The following is a 17626-nucleotide window of genomic DNA, read 5'->3' as shown; positions in this document are numbered from 1 at the left end:
GTCACTGTGGGTGTAGTGTTCACTTACTCGCCAGACCATCCCTCTCGCCAATGAGGCTCTGAGGTAAGTCAGATCGACGATCGAGTCAAGCCCTCTAGCTCGGAAGGTGCGCACATATTCAACCTTGGCTAATATGATGTCTATCTAAGCGAAGGATGCAACTAGGATTTGGTCCCTGATGTTCGTCACTCGACTTTCCTGGTCTAACACCCAAGCATTGAAGTCGCTGGCAATGAATTTGAGGCTGTAGTTTCCTACGTCCAAGGCCAAGCCATCTAGTATCTTCTCGTATTGTAAGGAGAAGAGTGACGGCGTTAGATATATATATCTATGACTTTCCTCCTTACAAAGCCGACTGTAGACAATGCCATTGTTTTTTTAATGGCTAACCGTTCGCAAGCCCGTATCGCCGCGTTTTTAGATGAGCCTTTCACCCACGCAGCACTACCGTGATTTCCAGTGCGATCTGTAATAAGATGGTCCTTTTCTCCACACTTCCTGCACCTCCTCACCAATCATATTCACTAGTCCATCCTGCTGCAAATCATCCGAAGTCGAGGCATCTCAACCATCTCTTGGGAGACACCTCCTCCCTAAGTCGACACACCACCGAACCAACTCTTACCTTGCCCGCGGTAATCAGTCAAACTCCTGGTTCTGCAGGAAAACTGATAACAACTGTCTGTGTACCTCCATGCGCCTTCTTCATCCCCTTTATCGCATTCTCTCCTTTTCAGCCAATGTTGAGTTTTTGACCTAGCGCCACACAGATGCCCTCGTCTAAGTCTTTGCACTCGATTACTATCTGTTGCTTTCGAGGTTTCACTTCCACTTGCTCACCTAGCATCTTTTCCACTTGGGCGCGGTAACTATCCGCTGTTTTCTCGCTGGATTTTTTTAGCTTCAACATTAGGTCTCCTTTCGCGTGCGACTAATATGACTCATACTACCGCCCAGGTCTGCAGTTCCGGATCGGCTTTGATTTTCTGAATGATATCAACGTAATAGGGAGATATGCTCCGACTATTTCCGGACGAATATATTTCCTTCTGCCGCTGCTTACTGTTCTTTGTTCGTTGCTCGGGTTTTGGAGCTGCAGACACTTCCCATTTTCTCATTTTCGGACACTAATCAAAGAACTCTCCGGAACCTTTGCCGGCTCAGTTGTGTTACCTGCCCTTCTCGCGTAACTTTGCTGACTTATGCTCCCCATGGATCTCTTAGATCAAATAAATTTGTTAATTGCTTATCCTAATAGCTTGCTCACAACTTGAAAAAAAGTTTCCAGAGATCTGAATCAGTTGCTACCAGCAATTAAATAGGACAACGTCTTTAGGAATATATTATAGAACCAAGTTTCCAATCTAATATTTCGAATCACCTACGATCAGATTTGAGTCTGAAATGGGATTTATCTGAAATGCGAGGAATGCACTGGAGACTATCTGGCATCATTGGAACCAGAATCGTCCTCTAATGGCATATGCTTCATGAGAATTTCTAGAGAATGTAGTCTGCGCTCAATTGTTTGAAATTGGCCCCCATGTGGGAGTTTCAGGGTAGTTGTGGTTGTATCTACATCGCGGGCAGGGCCTCTTATACGCTTAAACGCAGAGTTGCGTTGTATAACTTGGCTGCTGGTCCCATTAGTTATGGCAGAGGTGTTAGGTTGACCTCGCAGCTGCTGGATATAATAAGCCTGCATTCAAAACAAACCAGTACCGCTGTGCCAGTCACAAGAACGGATGCTCCGGTATAACACCGATTATGGGCCTTTGGTGTATCTTGCCTCCGCGGGTGTCCCGCAGCGCTCCGTACTGGGTCAACTATGGTGGAACCCTATGTGCAATGATGTTCTTAATCTTCTAGTTCCGGAGGAGGCCCCGGTGGTGGGCCGACATTGCACTGATTGTAGCTGCAAAGCATCTCGAATATGCTGATTTGTACTCATGTGAAGCAATCAGTGCTGTTAAGGGTTGGTTGGCTAACGTTCATCACCAAGGCCCGAAAGAGAAATTTCGGTCGCATTAGAATTGGGAATAACACCTTCTCTTCCAGGCGTGCGATCAAATACTTGGGGAGGGGGGGGATGATATATGCAAAGCTCGATTTTAAACAACACGTGGAGTATATCTGCTAGTACGGTTTTGACTAGAATGATGCCGAATGTAAAATGTCCGCGGCATACTTGCAGGCTGCTCATAGCCAGTGTAGTGGGGATCAGCGCTGTATATCTTATCTAGCGTACAATAACTGACTGTGGTCTACAGAAGAACAGTTCCCCAAGGAGGACATACCCTTCCGGACCATCTCAGACGATGTGGTGTTTGTCATTTCAGGAACGGTGTCGATTGACATCTTGGCGGACACGATGATGAACATGTATATCATCAGGCCCATCTCTCCTTTATCGGAAATGAAAAAAGCCGGTGGAAGTCTGTGGTGATTTCAGTGGATAAAAACCTCACACTTGCATTGCCAGGCCAGTGCCTTTTGAAAATTTCCACCTCTTTAACAAAAAGACAGATAGGCAGTAAACGGATTTTAATAAGGTTTTGTTTCCAACTGAACCATAAAAAATAAACAATGGACATCCCGTAAAGCGTTGAGCCCCCCTTTTCCAAGTGACGTTAGGTCAGAATTACAGGCTGTCGACGGCAGCCTCAAATAAGTATATTTGACTGGTAATTGCCGTGTATCGGAAAAGCAATCCGCATAATTTTTTTCCAGTCGGAAGTGAAAATTTACCGGATCTGGGCAATTGTCTTATGTAGGCGTAGGGTTAAATACACGAGAGCAAATCAAATGTCGAAGGGGTAGAAGACGTTATTGCATATTTGTACGGTAGGGACAAGTCCATGTATTTGTGTGCTGATATGTTGATTACGCCTAGGTGTTTTCCTAGTGTATGTTTCCTTATCTCCTATCTCATGTAGCAAGCTATAAACAGCTTTGCAACGCAACCATGTGCTCGCAACCAAATGGTCGCACACCAATGCATTGCATCACATACACGGGGCTAACGCCAGACATAAGGCACGCAATTCTAATCGTGCATTTATCGTAGAAGATGCGCAATGATTATTTCTATCCATACAATTTTAAACAATGCGCTGGGAGATGTATCTCCTGTCTGTAGTCTTCTTGGTGGAGAGGAAACGTGACGAGTTGGTCGAGATAATGGTCACGTGGTAGACCACGAAAATGTCTCGCACGAAACCTTCGCGAGTGCAGAACGCACGTCGCCCAAATTCGTTATAGAACCTTCCTTGCAGTCACAATTAGTCACGTAACCACTTCCAGCGGACCGTACTAATCTACAGCGGCGATAATTCATTTAATAACGCCGCCTGCCCCCGGCAACGTTTACTATGCTTGTTAAGCACTGAACTTCTCCCAGTAAGGCAGTCAACATATCAAGCTCCTGTTGTTAAAGCACTACAATTTTTCTTTTTCCCCACTTTCTATTAATTCCTGTTCTCCCACGCACTTCCACCATTATTGCTATCACTTTTTTTCAGTTCTGGACCGTCTTTACACAGCAGCAGCTATTCACAGACTCATCGAGTCCAGCTATTCGCTTGTCCATTTTCCTCAGACGGTTCAAGCCTCGCTAATTTTCGCTTTGGCTGATCCCGACCTTGCAAAAGCAAAAATTACATAAAATTTTTGTTAACTAAATTATGGCAACAAAAAATTCATATTCGCCCCAGCCAGCAACAAAGTTGTTAAGTTTGCATGCGATAATATTTAGCCTACGTAAGCTTATGTGCAAGCAAAAAGGTTAACGATCATTTTAAAATATTAGAGAATTATTATGTTAAAATTGTAATATTTAAATGACAATGGATTTTGATAAAAGGTACAAGGTGGTTTCGTAAATAAAATTATGAAAACGAACATTAAATTGATCACTTTTAAAATTAAATTTTTCACATAAATGGATGACGGGATAGGGAATCAGAAAATTAAAAGGAATGTACTAAAGAAGCTAAGGGGTGCTGACACGTATGAAAAAGGATGAAATGCTGCATATTAGCAAATGCACTTTTTCATCAAATTGTCACTGGACAAGGCGAATGAAATATTGCACATGTCACAAAGCCGAGGATATTGCAAGATATCAAGGCAGTGTCTACCAATATGGAGCTTATCACTGAAAGCTGAAAGTCTTGTGTGGAGCTCCAATTGGATAAAGGGTTGATATCAAGTAGGAAAATAAAATTAGCGAGGATTCGAAAGACTAGCGCTTCGAATGAAATTTACTAATGTGCAATGCCAATGCTCGTTTGTAGAGCCTCTACGAACCTGAGTGTCCTAGTTCGTCTGTGGACCTACGCTTCATCTAAAGGGAGTCTTTGACTAGCTAATTTGTATGTGTTCTATGTACTCCATCGTGAAGAACAGCACATCCATGCAGTCAATCTATCTTCTAAGTATTGTTGTTTCTCCTATTTTACTTTAAATGGAAGTGTACTTCAGTTTCATTATCGTCATACAGGTTATGCACGTGATAGTCTTAGCGCAGTGAGTCAAGCACAAAGACGCACACAAACATCTATGATGACCGAAATTCGAACGAAGTGAAACAAAATCGAGAGTGGAGTGGAGTTAATTTACTTCATTAAAATCTGAAGCACAGAAGTTTTGACGAGCTTGGTATTTGTGTTACAAAGCACATTTTCACATGGTTTTATTAGACCACATACTCCTTACGGGGCCTTCCATGTCCAAATATATTTTAGAAAAAAATGTATTCTGAAACCTTCCTGCATATCGTACTTATGGAAGTGCTTTGCAGACTTTTTATCATCCAAAACTAAACTATACAAGCATACTTTTTCGCATATACCAAACCAATGCATTTTCGATTAAAATTACTCCCCAAGGACATTTCAAATAAAATCCGTTTCGATTTCATGCTGAGCGTTCAATAAACGTCACCTTTTAAAATCAGCATCAGTGAAAAAGGTCAAATATTCGAAAGGATAATCCGCATTCCTATAACGGATAACTTGTGATTTTAAATCTCTAAAAAGGTCTTCAGATTCACACAGGAGAATTCATTTGTTTTAATTTAAAGAAAGGTTCCGATGGCATTTTAAATAATGCAAAGGATGTTCTGCTTGATGTCCATTGACGCTATTCGAATTCATAGTCATTTCATATTTAATGAAGTGTTCGCTGCAACACTTCTGCGAAAGAATCTTTTCGGATTATTTCCCAAGACAGTACAATCACGGAAAGGTCTGTGACTGAATTTTCAATTTGCTTGAATTTCAGAATTTCGATAAAGGAAGACGATTACCAATGAATTTGAATATGGAAGCAACTTTGACTGTGCATCATTGGGAGATGTTAAAGCTCCTTGTGAGTTTCCAAGTTACGTTGCTTCACGTTTCGTCATAACATAAAATTTCTAAGTATAAGTGTATGTTATATATCTCTCTAAGGTATCCGGAAGTTTTTTTTTAAGATTCACATAGATACAATATGAATATGATAATCCTATGATGCCTGTATGAAGCCGAGGACCAGTCATGTTTTTGAAACTTCAGTTTGAGTTTACCCGTAATCCTGTTCATGAAAACGAAATATATCACGGAGATAAACATGCCTCCGTTCTGTGTCAAGCCCATCTGTAAAGATACATACCACTAGCGCACTGGATAATAGCATTCCATTGAGACTACCTTCAAAGTAAAACAATAAGTCACTTACCCGTCGGTGGAAATTCGTAAAAATATGCTGACCTAGGGCTAAGACAACTGTAACGAGACAACAGAGGAGAAAACGAAAAACATATAAATAAATTTGTAGAAATTCAAGTTGTCACTGGGAAGCAAACTAACAACTCCCGGGGGGTATTTCATGGCGAGGAAATTCAGGAAAAATGTGGACAAGGAAAACTTTCGGAATAACTCCACATATGGAAACATATGGCTTTAACGTACCTTTGTTGTACTAAATTTAAATTTGTCGAATTAGGTAATTGCTGAATTTGTTGGGATGTAGGTAGCTGTGAGTTTTTTTGTTGCTGTTGTTGTTGTTGTTGCTGCTGTGCATGCTGAGCTTGTAATGTTTGTCGTGCCATCCTTGGGGCAAAGACACCATAACCGAAACCATAGATCTCATCCTCTTCTTTGTCCGAGAGACAACTTGATGGCTGAAAGTAGGTCGAAATAGAATGGTTCTGGTTAGAGACTAGTTAAATGTCATTTAAATTAAAGATATCGAAAAAAAAACAAACTGAAACTGAAATAAAGATTGCCAGCCACAAAAAGGAGGCGTATTTTTCCAATGTATGCAGGTCAATTTGGATGAACATTTTCCGGCCTACACCGACCATAATTGAAAGAAAGTAAAACTTTGGTATCACTCAGATGTACAAATATCAATATCATATTGACTTTAGTTAAATTAAGTCGACAAAATTTTAGAAGCTGAAAAACAAATATGAATGCATCAAATTGATTGAAAAATTATTGACCTCAAAAAGATGTATTACAAACTAATTTTAATTTTGTGAAAGATTACATTTACATTTTGGAGGCTCGGTTTTTGACAGCTAACTAGAAGATAGAATATATTCGTAAGTGACCCATCCAACATTTTTCAATTCGAAAATCAAATCACAATCAAACGAAAGCGAGTGACGAAATCGTAGAAACTTTGTTATCTTGCGGAATACGAGTTCGTAATCATGTCCATCTCAACATTCAAGCAGCATGGATGGATGATGATCATCCAAATTAATCTGGTGCCTTTAAATTTGAATTGTTACTCAGCGAGAAAAACCTACCAACAGCGTTGCAGTGTGAAACATGGTTACACTCCCGTAGCATGGCTTCTCTCCGAAATTTCAACTTTTTCCGTGCAGACAAGCCACATCTAAACTAAACATAACTACATCTCACTACCGTGCTTGTCCTCGTTGAATTCCTCACTACACTATCCCCTGAAGTTCAGTTCAAATATGTTCCACCCGTGACTTCACCGCTATACAAGGTTTCTAATTTACTATTATAGTAAGTCAAGCTCTCTGACCATAGGAGCTCATTTAAATTCCAGGATGCATATACGTGAATCACCATGATCCACCTATGCTGCTGAATATCTCTCTTTTCAGATCGGCTCCTTCTGACTTCAAAGTATAATATTAAACTAGCAATATTTCAACAACACGAAATTCAAAAATCTTCATATTCCTAGAAACTGCATATGGAATCAAGGCATCTGACCATCGTTCCTAATGGCAGCTAAGTTTGAAAGCATCAAAAAGTGACTAATTAATCTCAGCCCCACTTTCCTTAAACTTACTGGCTATCGGTAGTTTTTTTTATTTATCAAACAGTCCGTCCATGCGCAGGGAGCAATGTAGGAGATAAGTGATGAAGATGCGGTTAGTGGAAGGTTCCTCTCCTTTTACCTCAATTTCCAATTGCGTAAGGGGGCCACTATTGATAACATCCAAATTCAAGCAAATCGTCTCCAAATAAAGTAGACATCCTTGCTAAGCATTTTTTGAAAGCATGTCGTTCTGTATGAAGTGAAAGTGATTAATATTTCAAACCGAATGATTTGCTCAATCAGTTAGACTGGACTTTCCTAGAAACCTCCTCTTCCAATCGGATTCATTGGATCCACTCTATGAATTAGCGTTGTCAATTCAAACTGTTTTGTGAAACACAGATGAATTGGATGGGTAAAAGCTAGATGCATGCATGCACTCCGGATTTCCGCGTTCAATGCATTTCCTTTCCCTCCTTAATTTTTTCTGTCAACTTTCTAGGAAAATCGATTTGATTGTGAGTACTATTTTCCCTTTCTCGACTATTAATATCATGTCTAATTTCGATTTTAAAATATTCGTTTTAAGATGACCGTTTCAGTTTTAATTTAAAAAGATTTTACTTAAAACCGATCACCATCAAACCAGCTGAAACTGTCAATCATATTTGATAACTGAAAACCTAAAATACTCGTCGACTTTTTTTAAATTACAATGCTACTCGCCTGCCTCTTCTGGCGTGCAATTTCATGCATTTTACTTTTAAAGAGCAACGAAATATCTGTGAAAGGATACGAGCGCACTTGGGAATGTTTCCATAGTTCTCTATTTTGCTCAACCAGGTTATGCGAAATAAAAAGGTAAATGGGTTTCTTTTGTATAAACGACCTTGCGTTCAACTGACGACTGCTGGGGAAGAGCTTAGGACTGACAGAAGGAGGGATCTTTCTGAGATAGTTTAGTGTTACTAGAGAGAAAAGTAAGACGACATCGAAAAAGTATTAAGAAAATATTTTTCCAATAGTAAAGCGGATTGCCATTAGAATTCCGTCAGAAGTGTGAATCCTACAGAGAGGTTGTGATTGAGGATATTTAAATCTCGTATTTACTGAATATGGAGTGAAAATAGAGAAGAATTTTCAATACGCGCGTGACACAATATTGAAACAGCTGAACCATCCCCTAAAAATTCGCCTAAAAAGGCTGGTAGGTTCACCTGACCAGAAAGATCGAGAAGACATCTTGAGGGAAAGCCGGCATCACTTACAAGAAAATATTTGCATGACAACCACATCGACATCGACAGAGATAAAATGCTCTAAACAGAGGCAGTGCACCCCAAGTCGGAATCATTGTTTCGGTGATACTTTATATCATTTCTTCGCCTCTCTTACTTTCCGAATAGTATAGTATTTTGGAACAGCAATTGGTTTGGCTCGCAACTATTTGAGTTCGAGAGGGTTTGCCCGAAAAATTTCAGTAACGGTTCTTGCCTTCTCTGATCTCCTAGCTGCAACCGAAAAAAGGTAGGAAATATCTTTGTAGAAATTACATTTGGACTGTACTGTGTTGATGTCTTGATGCAGTCTAAGAAGCAAATAATTTCTTCCACACTTTTAAGCAGTGTCGAAACAAGAAGTATTTGCGATTTCTTTTTGTTGCACAGACATATGATTTCCCCGCCTCTACTTTCATTCGGTTCTTCCAAACATCTTTGGGTCGTGGTTGGGAATCTTTGTTTTGTAGCCACCCCCACCTCATTTCCACGGCTGATTCTGTATAAGACGTTGGGGTTCTGGTTACCCACGTTCATTTTTTCGACGAAGGACCAAAATTGCTTAAGCGCCAACATCGCTATCCTCAATCTTATATATACACTTAATCAATTTGCAAGAGCTGATTACTCGAGGATGTTCCTGATTAGGAGTCCCTTTTATGAATCAACGTACTGGTACGAGGTCAAGTAAACGAATCGGGCATACTTCACACATATTTTTAATTAGAAAAACTAGGTTTAACTGGTTAATCTTTGATTTAAATATCTGTTACCAGTCTTCTGCCTCTCCTAGTAGAAGGAGTATCTAAAATTATAATGGACAGAAGTCTCCTAGTAGAAGGAGTATCTACAATTATAATGGACAGAAGTCTCCTAGTAGAAGGAGTATCTACAATTATAATGGACAGAAGTCGCCAAGGTAGGGAGGACCCCAAAAGCCGCGCCCAGTAGCCACCTGAGGCAGAATTGATATGAAATAATAATGTAATTCAACGAGAATCTTCTCCCCTCGATATCGGTTCACGGGTCATGAATTTTCCGCCTCTACCCGCATTGTAGATTCGATAATTTATTACAGCTAGAATTTTGGGAAATTTCGTCCGATATCCCCTTTTATTCCAGCTACTGGTGCGGTCCCAATGCATCGAATGGAGGACCGTTAGTAATTTTGAAAATGGCATGAGAGAGACTGAAGTATTCGAAAGTCAACCCCACCCACACTTGAAGCCCGGCTAGTACAAAGGCGTGTGAGCACTAGAATTACGTCTTTAGATTTCTGGATAGCTCTGCCAAATCTCAGATCACTTTGAAACTGATTGTCTGATGAGAAACATAGGAGGTACAAAGACGTGACGTCAAAAACCATTGAAAACGTATTGCTAGCAATATGAGGCTCGCCATTGCCTTATGTGGGTTAAGTGTAGTTTGGTAAAGGTCTGCCTTAGCAAAATTTATTGTCTCGTCCCTATCTTTCTTGATATGATTGCATGCTGAATATCCATCTCTTTATGGACAACTAGCAGGTTCAAATTATCCATAACGCTGCAAAAATTAAAATCACCTTCTTTTTAAAGTTGTGTAAATTTGTAAATTTGTTTTCATCAAATATAGTCATGTGGGATATCAAATTAAAAGTCTTGGTTAGTACTTAGTTAGTAAAAATAGTAAAATTAAAGGTGGGGAGTGAGGGGGGTTGAAAGTGATCATTTCCTTAGCGGACCCATTCTAAAAACTACCCAACCGAAAAATCTGAAAAAAATCAAGAGGCTACCACTATATGGTGCCTAGGCTCCAAAATACCCTCCATACCGATACCTGTCCAAATAAAGTTAATAATAGTACATTACTATAATTTTTAGTATTTGGCAGGAAAACCCCCCTTAAGTTCATTCTAGAATGACGAAATTTTGCGGCAATGTAAATGTAAATTTTGCAGCATAGAGCATGATCCTACCGAATTTGGTGAAAATCCCACTATTACTAACAAATAGGTCAAACCACTAAGACTTTCAATATAAATATCACTTGAAAGTGGATATTTTCCCATAATATATGCATATATTACGTGCTACATATTAATGGGACAAATGTACACTCAAATCTCTGTTTAAGGTTTTGTGTGAAACAAAACCTGATTAGAATCGATTCGATGTCTGTCTGCCCGCCTGTCTGTCGGCTTAGATTATCACGTAATATCAATACCAGAAAGCGGCGCTTTTCTGGGGATCCATCGCAAAAGGTTCACAATGACTGGTCATCTTAAGGAAAGCTTTTGATTTTGTACGGAAATACGAACTATATTATCTCTAAGTCCCCATCGTATCTATTTGGCATAGGTAAATAACAAATAACAACCGAATAAAAGTACAGCAATATATCGTTACCTTATTGCATAGCATATTTGCTGGTATCCCTCAAGGGTTTGTCTTATGTGATTCTCATTATACTATACCCACAGAGAATAAAATGATTTAACTTTGAAACTTTTTTAAAAATCTTCACATCAACAAAGTAACGCTCATATGATTTTATTCTATCCTATAACAACCCTATCTCTTAACGGGACATTATTTTCTGTTATGAGCAATTGATTGGATCGTTAATCAATCTAAGTTTCTCAATCGCTAATTCCGGAAGTAAAATTGTGAAAAATTGTGCCCTAGAGACAGACCTCTGACTTTTTAGTAGCGGGGATAATAAAACATGAATATTCAACAAAACTCTTTATGAATATGCACAAATACGCCGTGCCATGCCATAATGGCTAGATACTCCGTGATTTTTCTTGGAGAATGTCATTCACGCCCAAATTCCTTAGTGGCCAAATGTCCAAGGATAGAGGTTAATGAGTGAATTTTTATCTTTTCGAACTGGCTCATTCGTACCCTCATTCTTTAAGGTAGTGATAACTGTCTCTTCTTTAGAAAACATTTTCCGCACCGATTGCATTTCCCGGTCAACTTCATAGCATTCCTTTCAAATCCCACTCCCTCCAGCTAGTCTCAAAGCATCCATTACAGGTTTGTATATTCTTTTTTCGAGGTATCACATAAGTATCTCTCATATCCAGTGAATTCTATAAACAACATGCCGGTGAGAATGGCAAAGCGTGAGATTTTAATTATTTTTTTCTAATTAATCCAAGCCCCATAACTACTTGAAAAAATTAGTATATAGTACTATATTGCTGTGTTCTTAAAATTTACTGGAAAGCTTCACATAGCTTCATTTCATGAGTCTAAAATACGATATTGAAAATTTTGCTGCAAATCTAGCCATTATTAACAAAATTGTAGTAAGGAATATTAAAGGTATTTTCATAGAACGAAAGTATGAAGTGAGAAGAGCGTTGTTTAATAGAGTGAATACTTCGAACGGGGCCAATTGGGTGTTCTTTTACTTCTCTTTCATTTTTAATTTTAGTATTCACTGGGGATGAAATTATAAATTACATGCATGCCATATATTGCATTACATTGACAATAACTAGAAAAAATAATTAACCGATCTTCATAGTTGGTCCATGTCTGATCTTCAAAGTTAAATGTTATTTAAAAGTGGTCTGTAGTTAAGTAGAGCACCATTTTGCGGTAAATTTTCCCAAAATTTCAGTTACTCCAAAATCAATAAAGGTTCAAAAACAAATGGTTACTTTTTGTATCAATTTTGATGGAGATTTCAAGAGTACATGATCATTAAGTAATGCTCAAATTGCTTGGTGAAAGTAGACACTAACGTAAGTGAAATTCATAGGCTGTTCTCGATGGACTTTTCTCAAGAAGGAACGGATTTTGAAAAATATACATTATTGGATGTTTAGTTACGTAAAGCACCTACTGTATTTTGATAAGAGGGCCAGGTAACCATTCATGCTTTACGCCCCTAGTTTAAGGTTTCCGAAGATATAGATAGACTGAATTTTAAAATAAAAAATCGCATCGTCTCTCCCTAAAACCTTAAAACCTTCTTTAACCGAAACGGAGTTGAATCTCGCCAAACAACAGAGATACAATACAATATAGTCAGATAAATAGCACAATTATTTTGTAGGCTAAGGGGTTTCGTTCGAATGCTCATGCACTCTAACTCACCAGCATTGCCCCAGAGATGTCTGTGAAACATACTCTTGCTTCCCTGTTGTAGTCCTCTCGGCGTTTGGTCGAAAATCATAGAAGACGGCATATCTGTAACTGACAAAATGATGACCAAATGCAGTTAACGATCAACTTCTTCGCCAAACTAGCAGGTCAATTTTAAAAACAATATTACCCGAAAAATAAATGAAAATTATAAAGTATTCACCAAAGTTTTCGGGATATTGATCGAAAGGGACATTATTGGGTTGTCACCTATCAAAAAACGGACCGAATAAAAGCAAAAGAAGGCAATAAATTGGTGGATATTAATTTTTGTTCTCTGGGACGAGGCTTCCTGGAGCGAAAATAAGTGTGTGTCCTTTGCCTCTGAATAATATATTTATCTTTTGTTTACTTCCCTGAGTAGTATCAGGCATTTACACAATATCCTCTTTTTATTATTTATCTTCTTTCCCACTTTCAATGAGACTATGTTTCGCCAGACCTAGCGTAGTTCACCTAACCTCTTTACATACCGATTTGTCAACACTCCAAGTCTTACTAAAAGTTGGCGAAACAAGAAAAGAGAAACAACACATGAGTCAGGCATATGTTATACTGTTCCACGTTTGGACCCTAGAATCGTACTTTGTTTGTCTCTTGTTTACTCTTTTATTGAATATATGTTACAAGATCCGCGTATTTTTTTTCATATTGGTATTATCTTTATTTTTATTCCGCTATTCGGCTTTGATTGTGACTGGGCTTCAGCTTTGTTGTCATCGCACTTATTATACTGTGCAAGTGATAAGCCTATAGCAGGAAGACAGGACAGAGACGAACCCCACCCATGACCAATCAAGATTCGAACCCGGGGCAACGAGATCGAAAGACTGACGCTCAAGCAGCTCAGCTATCACTTCTTCTATCTTAGCGGCTTCCCGTCTAAATTTCAGATTGCTGATTGCACTAGAAAATTTGGTTTCAAAAAGGAACTGAAATGTGCATTTGCAGTATTTCTACATATTTTTTGTTCACAAATAGTCGAAGCTGACTACGAAGGTACGAACATTTCCATTGTTAGGACTATTTTTTTCAAGACCTAACAATGGAAATGCTCAGAATTGAATTCCAGGACTAACTTTTTTTGGTTCAGGTGGATTTGAAGGTGAAGATTTGACGGGATAGTGGTAACCACTGATGGCACTAAGCAAATGCTCGAGGCTATTTTCTACCATGTTCGTTGCCATATTTATCCTGGTAATAGCGATTCCTTTTTCTAGAATCGGCCCCTATGCATAGAACACTCTAAATATACATCCCTTTAACGGTGTTGAAAACTTTTTCGAGGTAGATATAGCAGTAGTAGCTAGCAAAGTGAAGATCTTAATGTTCCACAGGACAAAAGTTTGATTAAGGAATCTTCGCGGGATGTCGTACAGTTAAGAATCGTGCTGAAGTGCTCTTTTTATGTCAGAATTTCCTCAAAACTTCGATGCTAAGCCCGAAAAGAGACTTCGGCCACTCTATTTCTGGGAGAGAGTTGAGGCAGCGTCTGATAAGTTGCTTCCATCCTGTACAACTTGGATGCAAAGCCTTGAAAGGAGCAGCTTGTGGACCAAACTCAAGACCCTCTTCAATTGGTCCGATACGACTTCAGCAACTCTTAATCTTTAAACAGAAGTTGGTAATGGTAGAGTAATTTACTATTAGCTTCCATTGGCATCTATCGGAAAACTTGAAATTACTGTTCTTTTATGATGCGTGATTGTGCTTATCGCTATCATTATTACTTGCAGTAGTTTCCGCTTCCGTTACCAGCGCAAGGACAAATTGGGTTAAATAATGAAAAAAGCTACACTAAACAACACCGCGCGCGACATTCACGCGAATTTCCACCTCCTCACGTTCCAACATTCACTTCCACGCCTTTACAGTCAGCCATGTTTTTTGGTGCCCTTTCGGCAAGGGGTTGACAAAGAGATTAGAAAAGAGTACTATTCAAGATGTCTGTCAACAAGTTGTAAAAGAAGTTAGTTAGTTAATCTGCTGGCCAGAAGCCTAGATAAATAAGGAGATTTCAAACTAATGCATTTAGTACTACCTTCGGTGAAATACAAGATAAAGATCAGGGGAAGAAATAAGTATAGATGTAGATGACCTCTTTTGGTGACAAGTGGTGACAAAACGATCAAAAACACGTTGAATGCCGCTAGAAAATGATAATGACATTTAATAAGCTCCAAAAAAATACCAGGGCATTCACTTCAGTCGGCCCGGTAGAGCGCACCTCGATCCTATTCAGAAATAACACTTTCTAGGAACTACTCGGCTCTCGCACCTGCCGATAAATGTGCCGTCATTACCAGCGATTTTATTGATCACATCGCTGGAAAGGCAGCCAGTGCTATGGTGGTAAAATATTTGGAAGGAGGTGGCGAGTGTGTATATTTCATTTTGCCATCACTGACGGCTTTGTACTTGTCAATAAATTGTTTATGAACGTCCCACAACTCGTCCTTCTTAATTTTATAGTGGAAGCAGTAAAATGCAATCGACTATTCTCTCTATGAGAAATTGCATCTTAACATCGGCCATTGATTTCTATTTTGCGAATTAAACATAAAATAAATAAATAAAACAGCGTGGACAATGCACTGGCTTGTTGTGACCCAAGTAGTAGCTATTTCGTGAGAAAAGAGATTGCAAATATCAGGTTAAAGGCACGATCTACAGGTCGCGGAGGGTAAGCGGTTTATCAACCGAGATACTTGACTTTGGAACGACGAAGATCAAATGAAGGGCGATTTATTTGGTGGTCGACGTGCTACCTGCACCACTTCAACCACTCCCGCAAGCACGCAGCACCACAGAATTTGAGCACGCAATCAAGCCAGAACCCTTCTCTGGAATCGGAAACGGTTTCATGGCTATGAATCTAAGAAATGAAGAGGAACGGTTGAGAGAACTACACTGGGCGGGCCTACCAGAGATGGAGCAGTCCAGGGTGCTTATTGGGGGGATACGAACCCATACGCTTAAAGGATTGCTTAAATCTCACCAAAAAGAACCTCCGAATCATAGTGGGAATTCTCACTGGTCATTGTCGGCTGAACTATCACCTAGGGAAGCTAGGGATGTCTACGGACACTTCCGGCAGGATTTGTGACGAGGAGGACGAAACCTCTATACACGTCCTGGGACAGTGTCCGGCACTTGTGCAAAGTAGATGGAGGCATCTGAGAGAACACTTAATCTGGTATTAAGCTGAAAGCTGAAAGATCTGGAAGTAGGGAACATACTAAAGTTCCTAACGGTTATAGGCCTGCTTGAGATACTATGATCAGTAGGTACACTATAACCAGTAAAAGGGGCACAATAGTTCTACAAGGACGCGGTGCGACTTTCTTTTAACAGAATAGTAACAAGCCAATGAATTCAGAGAAAAAAGCAGGACTTAAGCACATCGCAGCAGAGCTCTGTAAAGTGGAGGCCACCAACGTCGAAGGGAAAGACGCATAGTTCAGCAGAATGTTCAAATTACCGACCGATTCGATTGTTCGGCTTTGAAGTCATTCTTGACACCCATATACAAAACATTGTTCAAACTACTGATAATCAACCTGGTTTCATCAAGAATTGTGTGCAATTACTGACGCAATACACGCTGCGCGTAGAGAAACGCTATTAGAAGCATCACCCTCACCATATATGTTGCATTCCCGGATCCAGAAAAGCTAACTGACCATGTGCCACGCAACTCATCTGGTACCTAATGTGATAACACTAAGTAAGGGAAAAATTCGTTCCCTAGGTTAAACCACTTTAGGACAAAGTTCAAAATAAATTAGGTATGTAAAAATCGTTCCATGTTTCTGTCGGTGCTCATCGAAGAAGCGGCCGCTCGTCTCTCCTACTTGTTGTTGTTAGGGACACTGTTATGAGGGACAGATGATGCAAGCAAAAGGTCGACCAAAACGCGATGGCCTGAAATGCAAAATGGTGGATTGAGAGGCGTAGGTTCCACATGAACAAAGCCTATGATCAAGGAAAACATCAGTTACGTCCTGGTGGTTTTCCATGAGTCGTTTAAACCTATAATCAAGGTCCTCTAAAGGCACGGATTGATTTTGTAATCACAATTAAAGTCCTGTTGTGACAAGCAACAATGGAACTAGTGTATATTGAGTGCATGGGTCAGTATTCGTAAAGGAGCACGGGACCTGAGCTGTAAACGAAACTCCACGTTTCAAGCCCGAATGCCTCTTGTCGGCTTGAACGTAACCAATAACCTCCATGAAAGTCCCACTAGAAGACCAACCGCAAATAACCGGGCTGAGAAACCATACCTCAGGAATTCTCCTGAGATATGAAACCCGGAAGGGTTATCCACGTTCCCATGGTACCAGTAAAACCCAGGTGAAGTTTCATAGCCCAATCCACTTGAGATGATTGCCCATGCCGACTCCAGTCAGGTCACCCTAATTAGTCCTTTGAGCATTCGCCTACTGCATCACGACCAGCATGTTAAATAGAGTACAGCGTTTCCCGATGGCGACATGTGAATATTCTTGTCGGCCACTTGATCTTGCTTCGGTGGACAACGTTGTTTCCCACCTTTTTCACCGAAACCTCACCAAGGGAAGCTGCAAATGTCATCTAGACTAATCAACCTAAATACTAAACGGGACAAAGGCTATAGCAGAAGAAGAAATCATAAAAATAGTTCTTTTAGCACCAAGCGACAATTTGAGCTGAATTGTAACAAAGTTTGTGACAGGTTACTCCAACAATGTGCTATTATTTGTGTTAGGATAGAAACTGTGAAGGTCCACTGTGATATTCGGACAAGACGTGATCATTGCGATCACCCAGTAGGACAAAAATACCGCTCTTAGGAGCAATTGCTCATAGGAAGTCTCTTTCAAATTTGAGTCCACCTAAATATTCAGATCTCCAACAAGGCAGTTTTCAGTTGCTTTC

At 39.7% G+C, this 17626-nt stretch overlaps 1 protein-coding gene across 1 annotated transcript in view; it reads right to left on the bottom strand.

The window, feature by feature from the left end:
• LOC119652386 (sterile alpha motif domain-containing protein 5) overlaps nt 1-17626 on the bottom strand; it is a 558631-nt gene that overhangs the window by 70536 nt on the left and 470469 nt on the right. Inside the window, exons 4-5 of the mRNA XM_038056486.1 lie at nt 5955-6166; nt 5722-5768 (exon numbers count right to left, since the gene is read on the bottom strand). Of these exons, the coding sequence (XP_037912414.1) occupies nt 5722-5768; nt 5955-6166 (259 nt within the window). The remainder of the gene's footprint in view (nt 1-5721; nt 5769-5954; nt 6167-17626) is intronic.

Source organism: Hermetia illucens, chromosome 3, assembly GCF_905115235.1.
Source record: "Hermetia illucens chromosome 3, iHerIll2.2.curated.20191125, whole genome shotgun sequence".
NCBI classification, from domain to species: Eukaryota; Metazoa; Arthropoda; class Insecta; order Diptera; family Stratiomyidae; genus Hermetia; species Hermetia illucens.
This window is presented reverse-complemented; position numbering and strand designations above follow the sequence as displayed.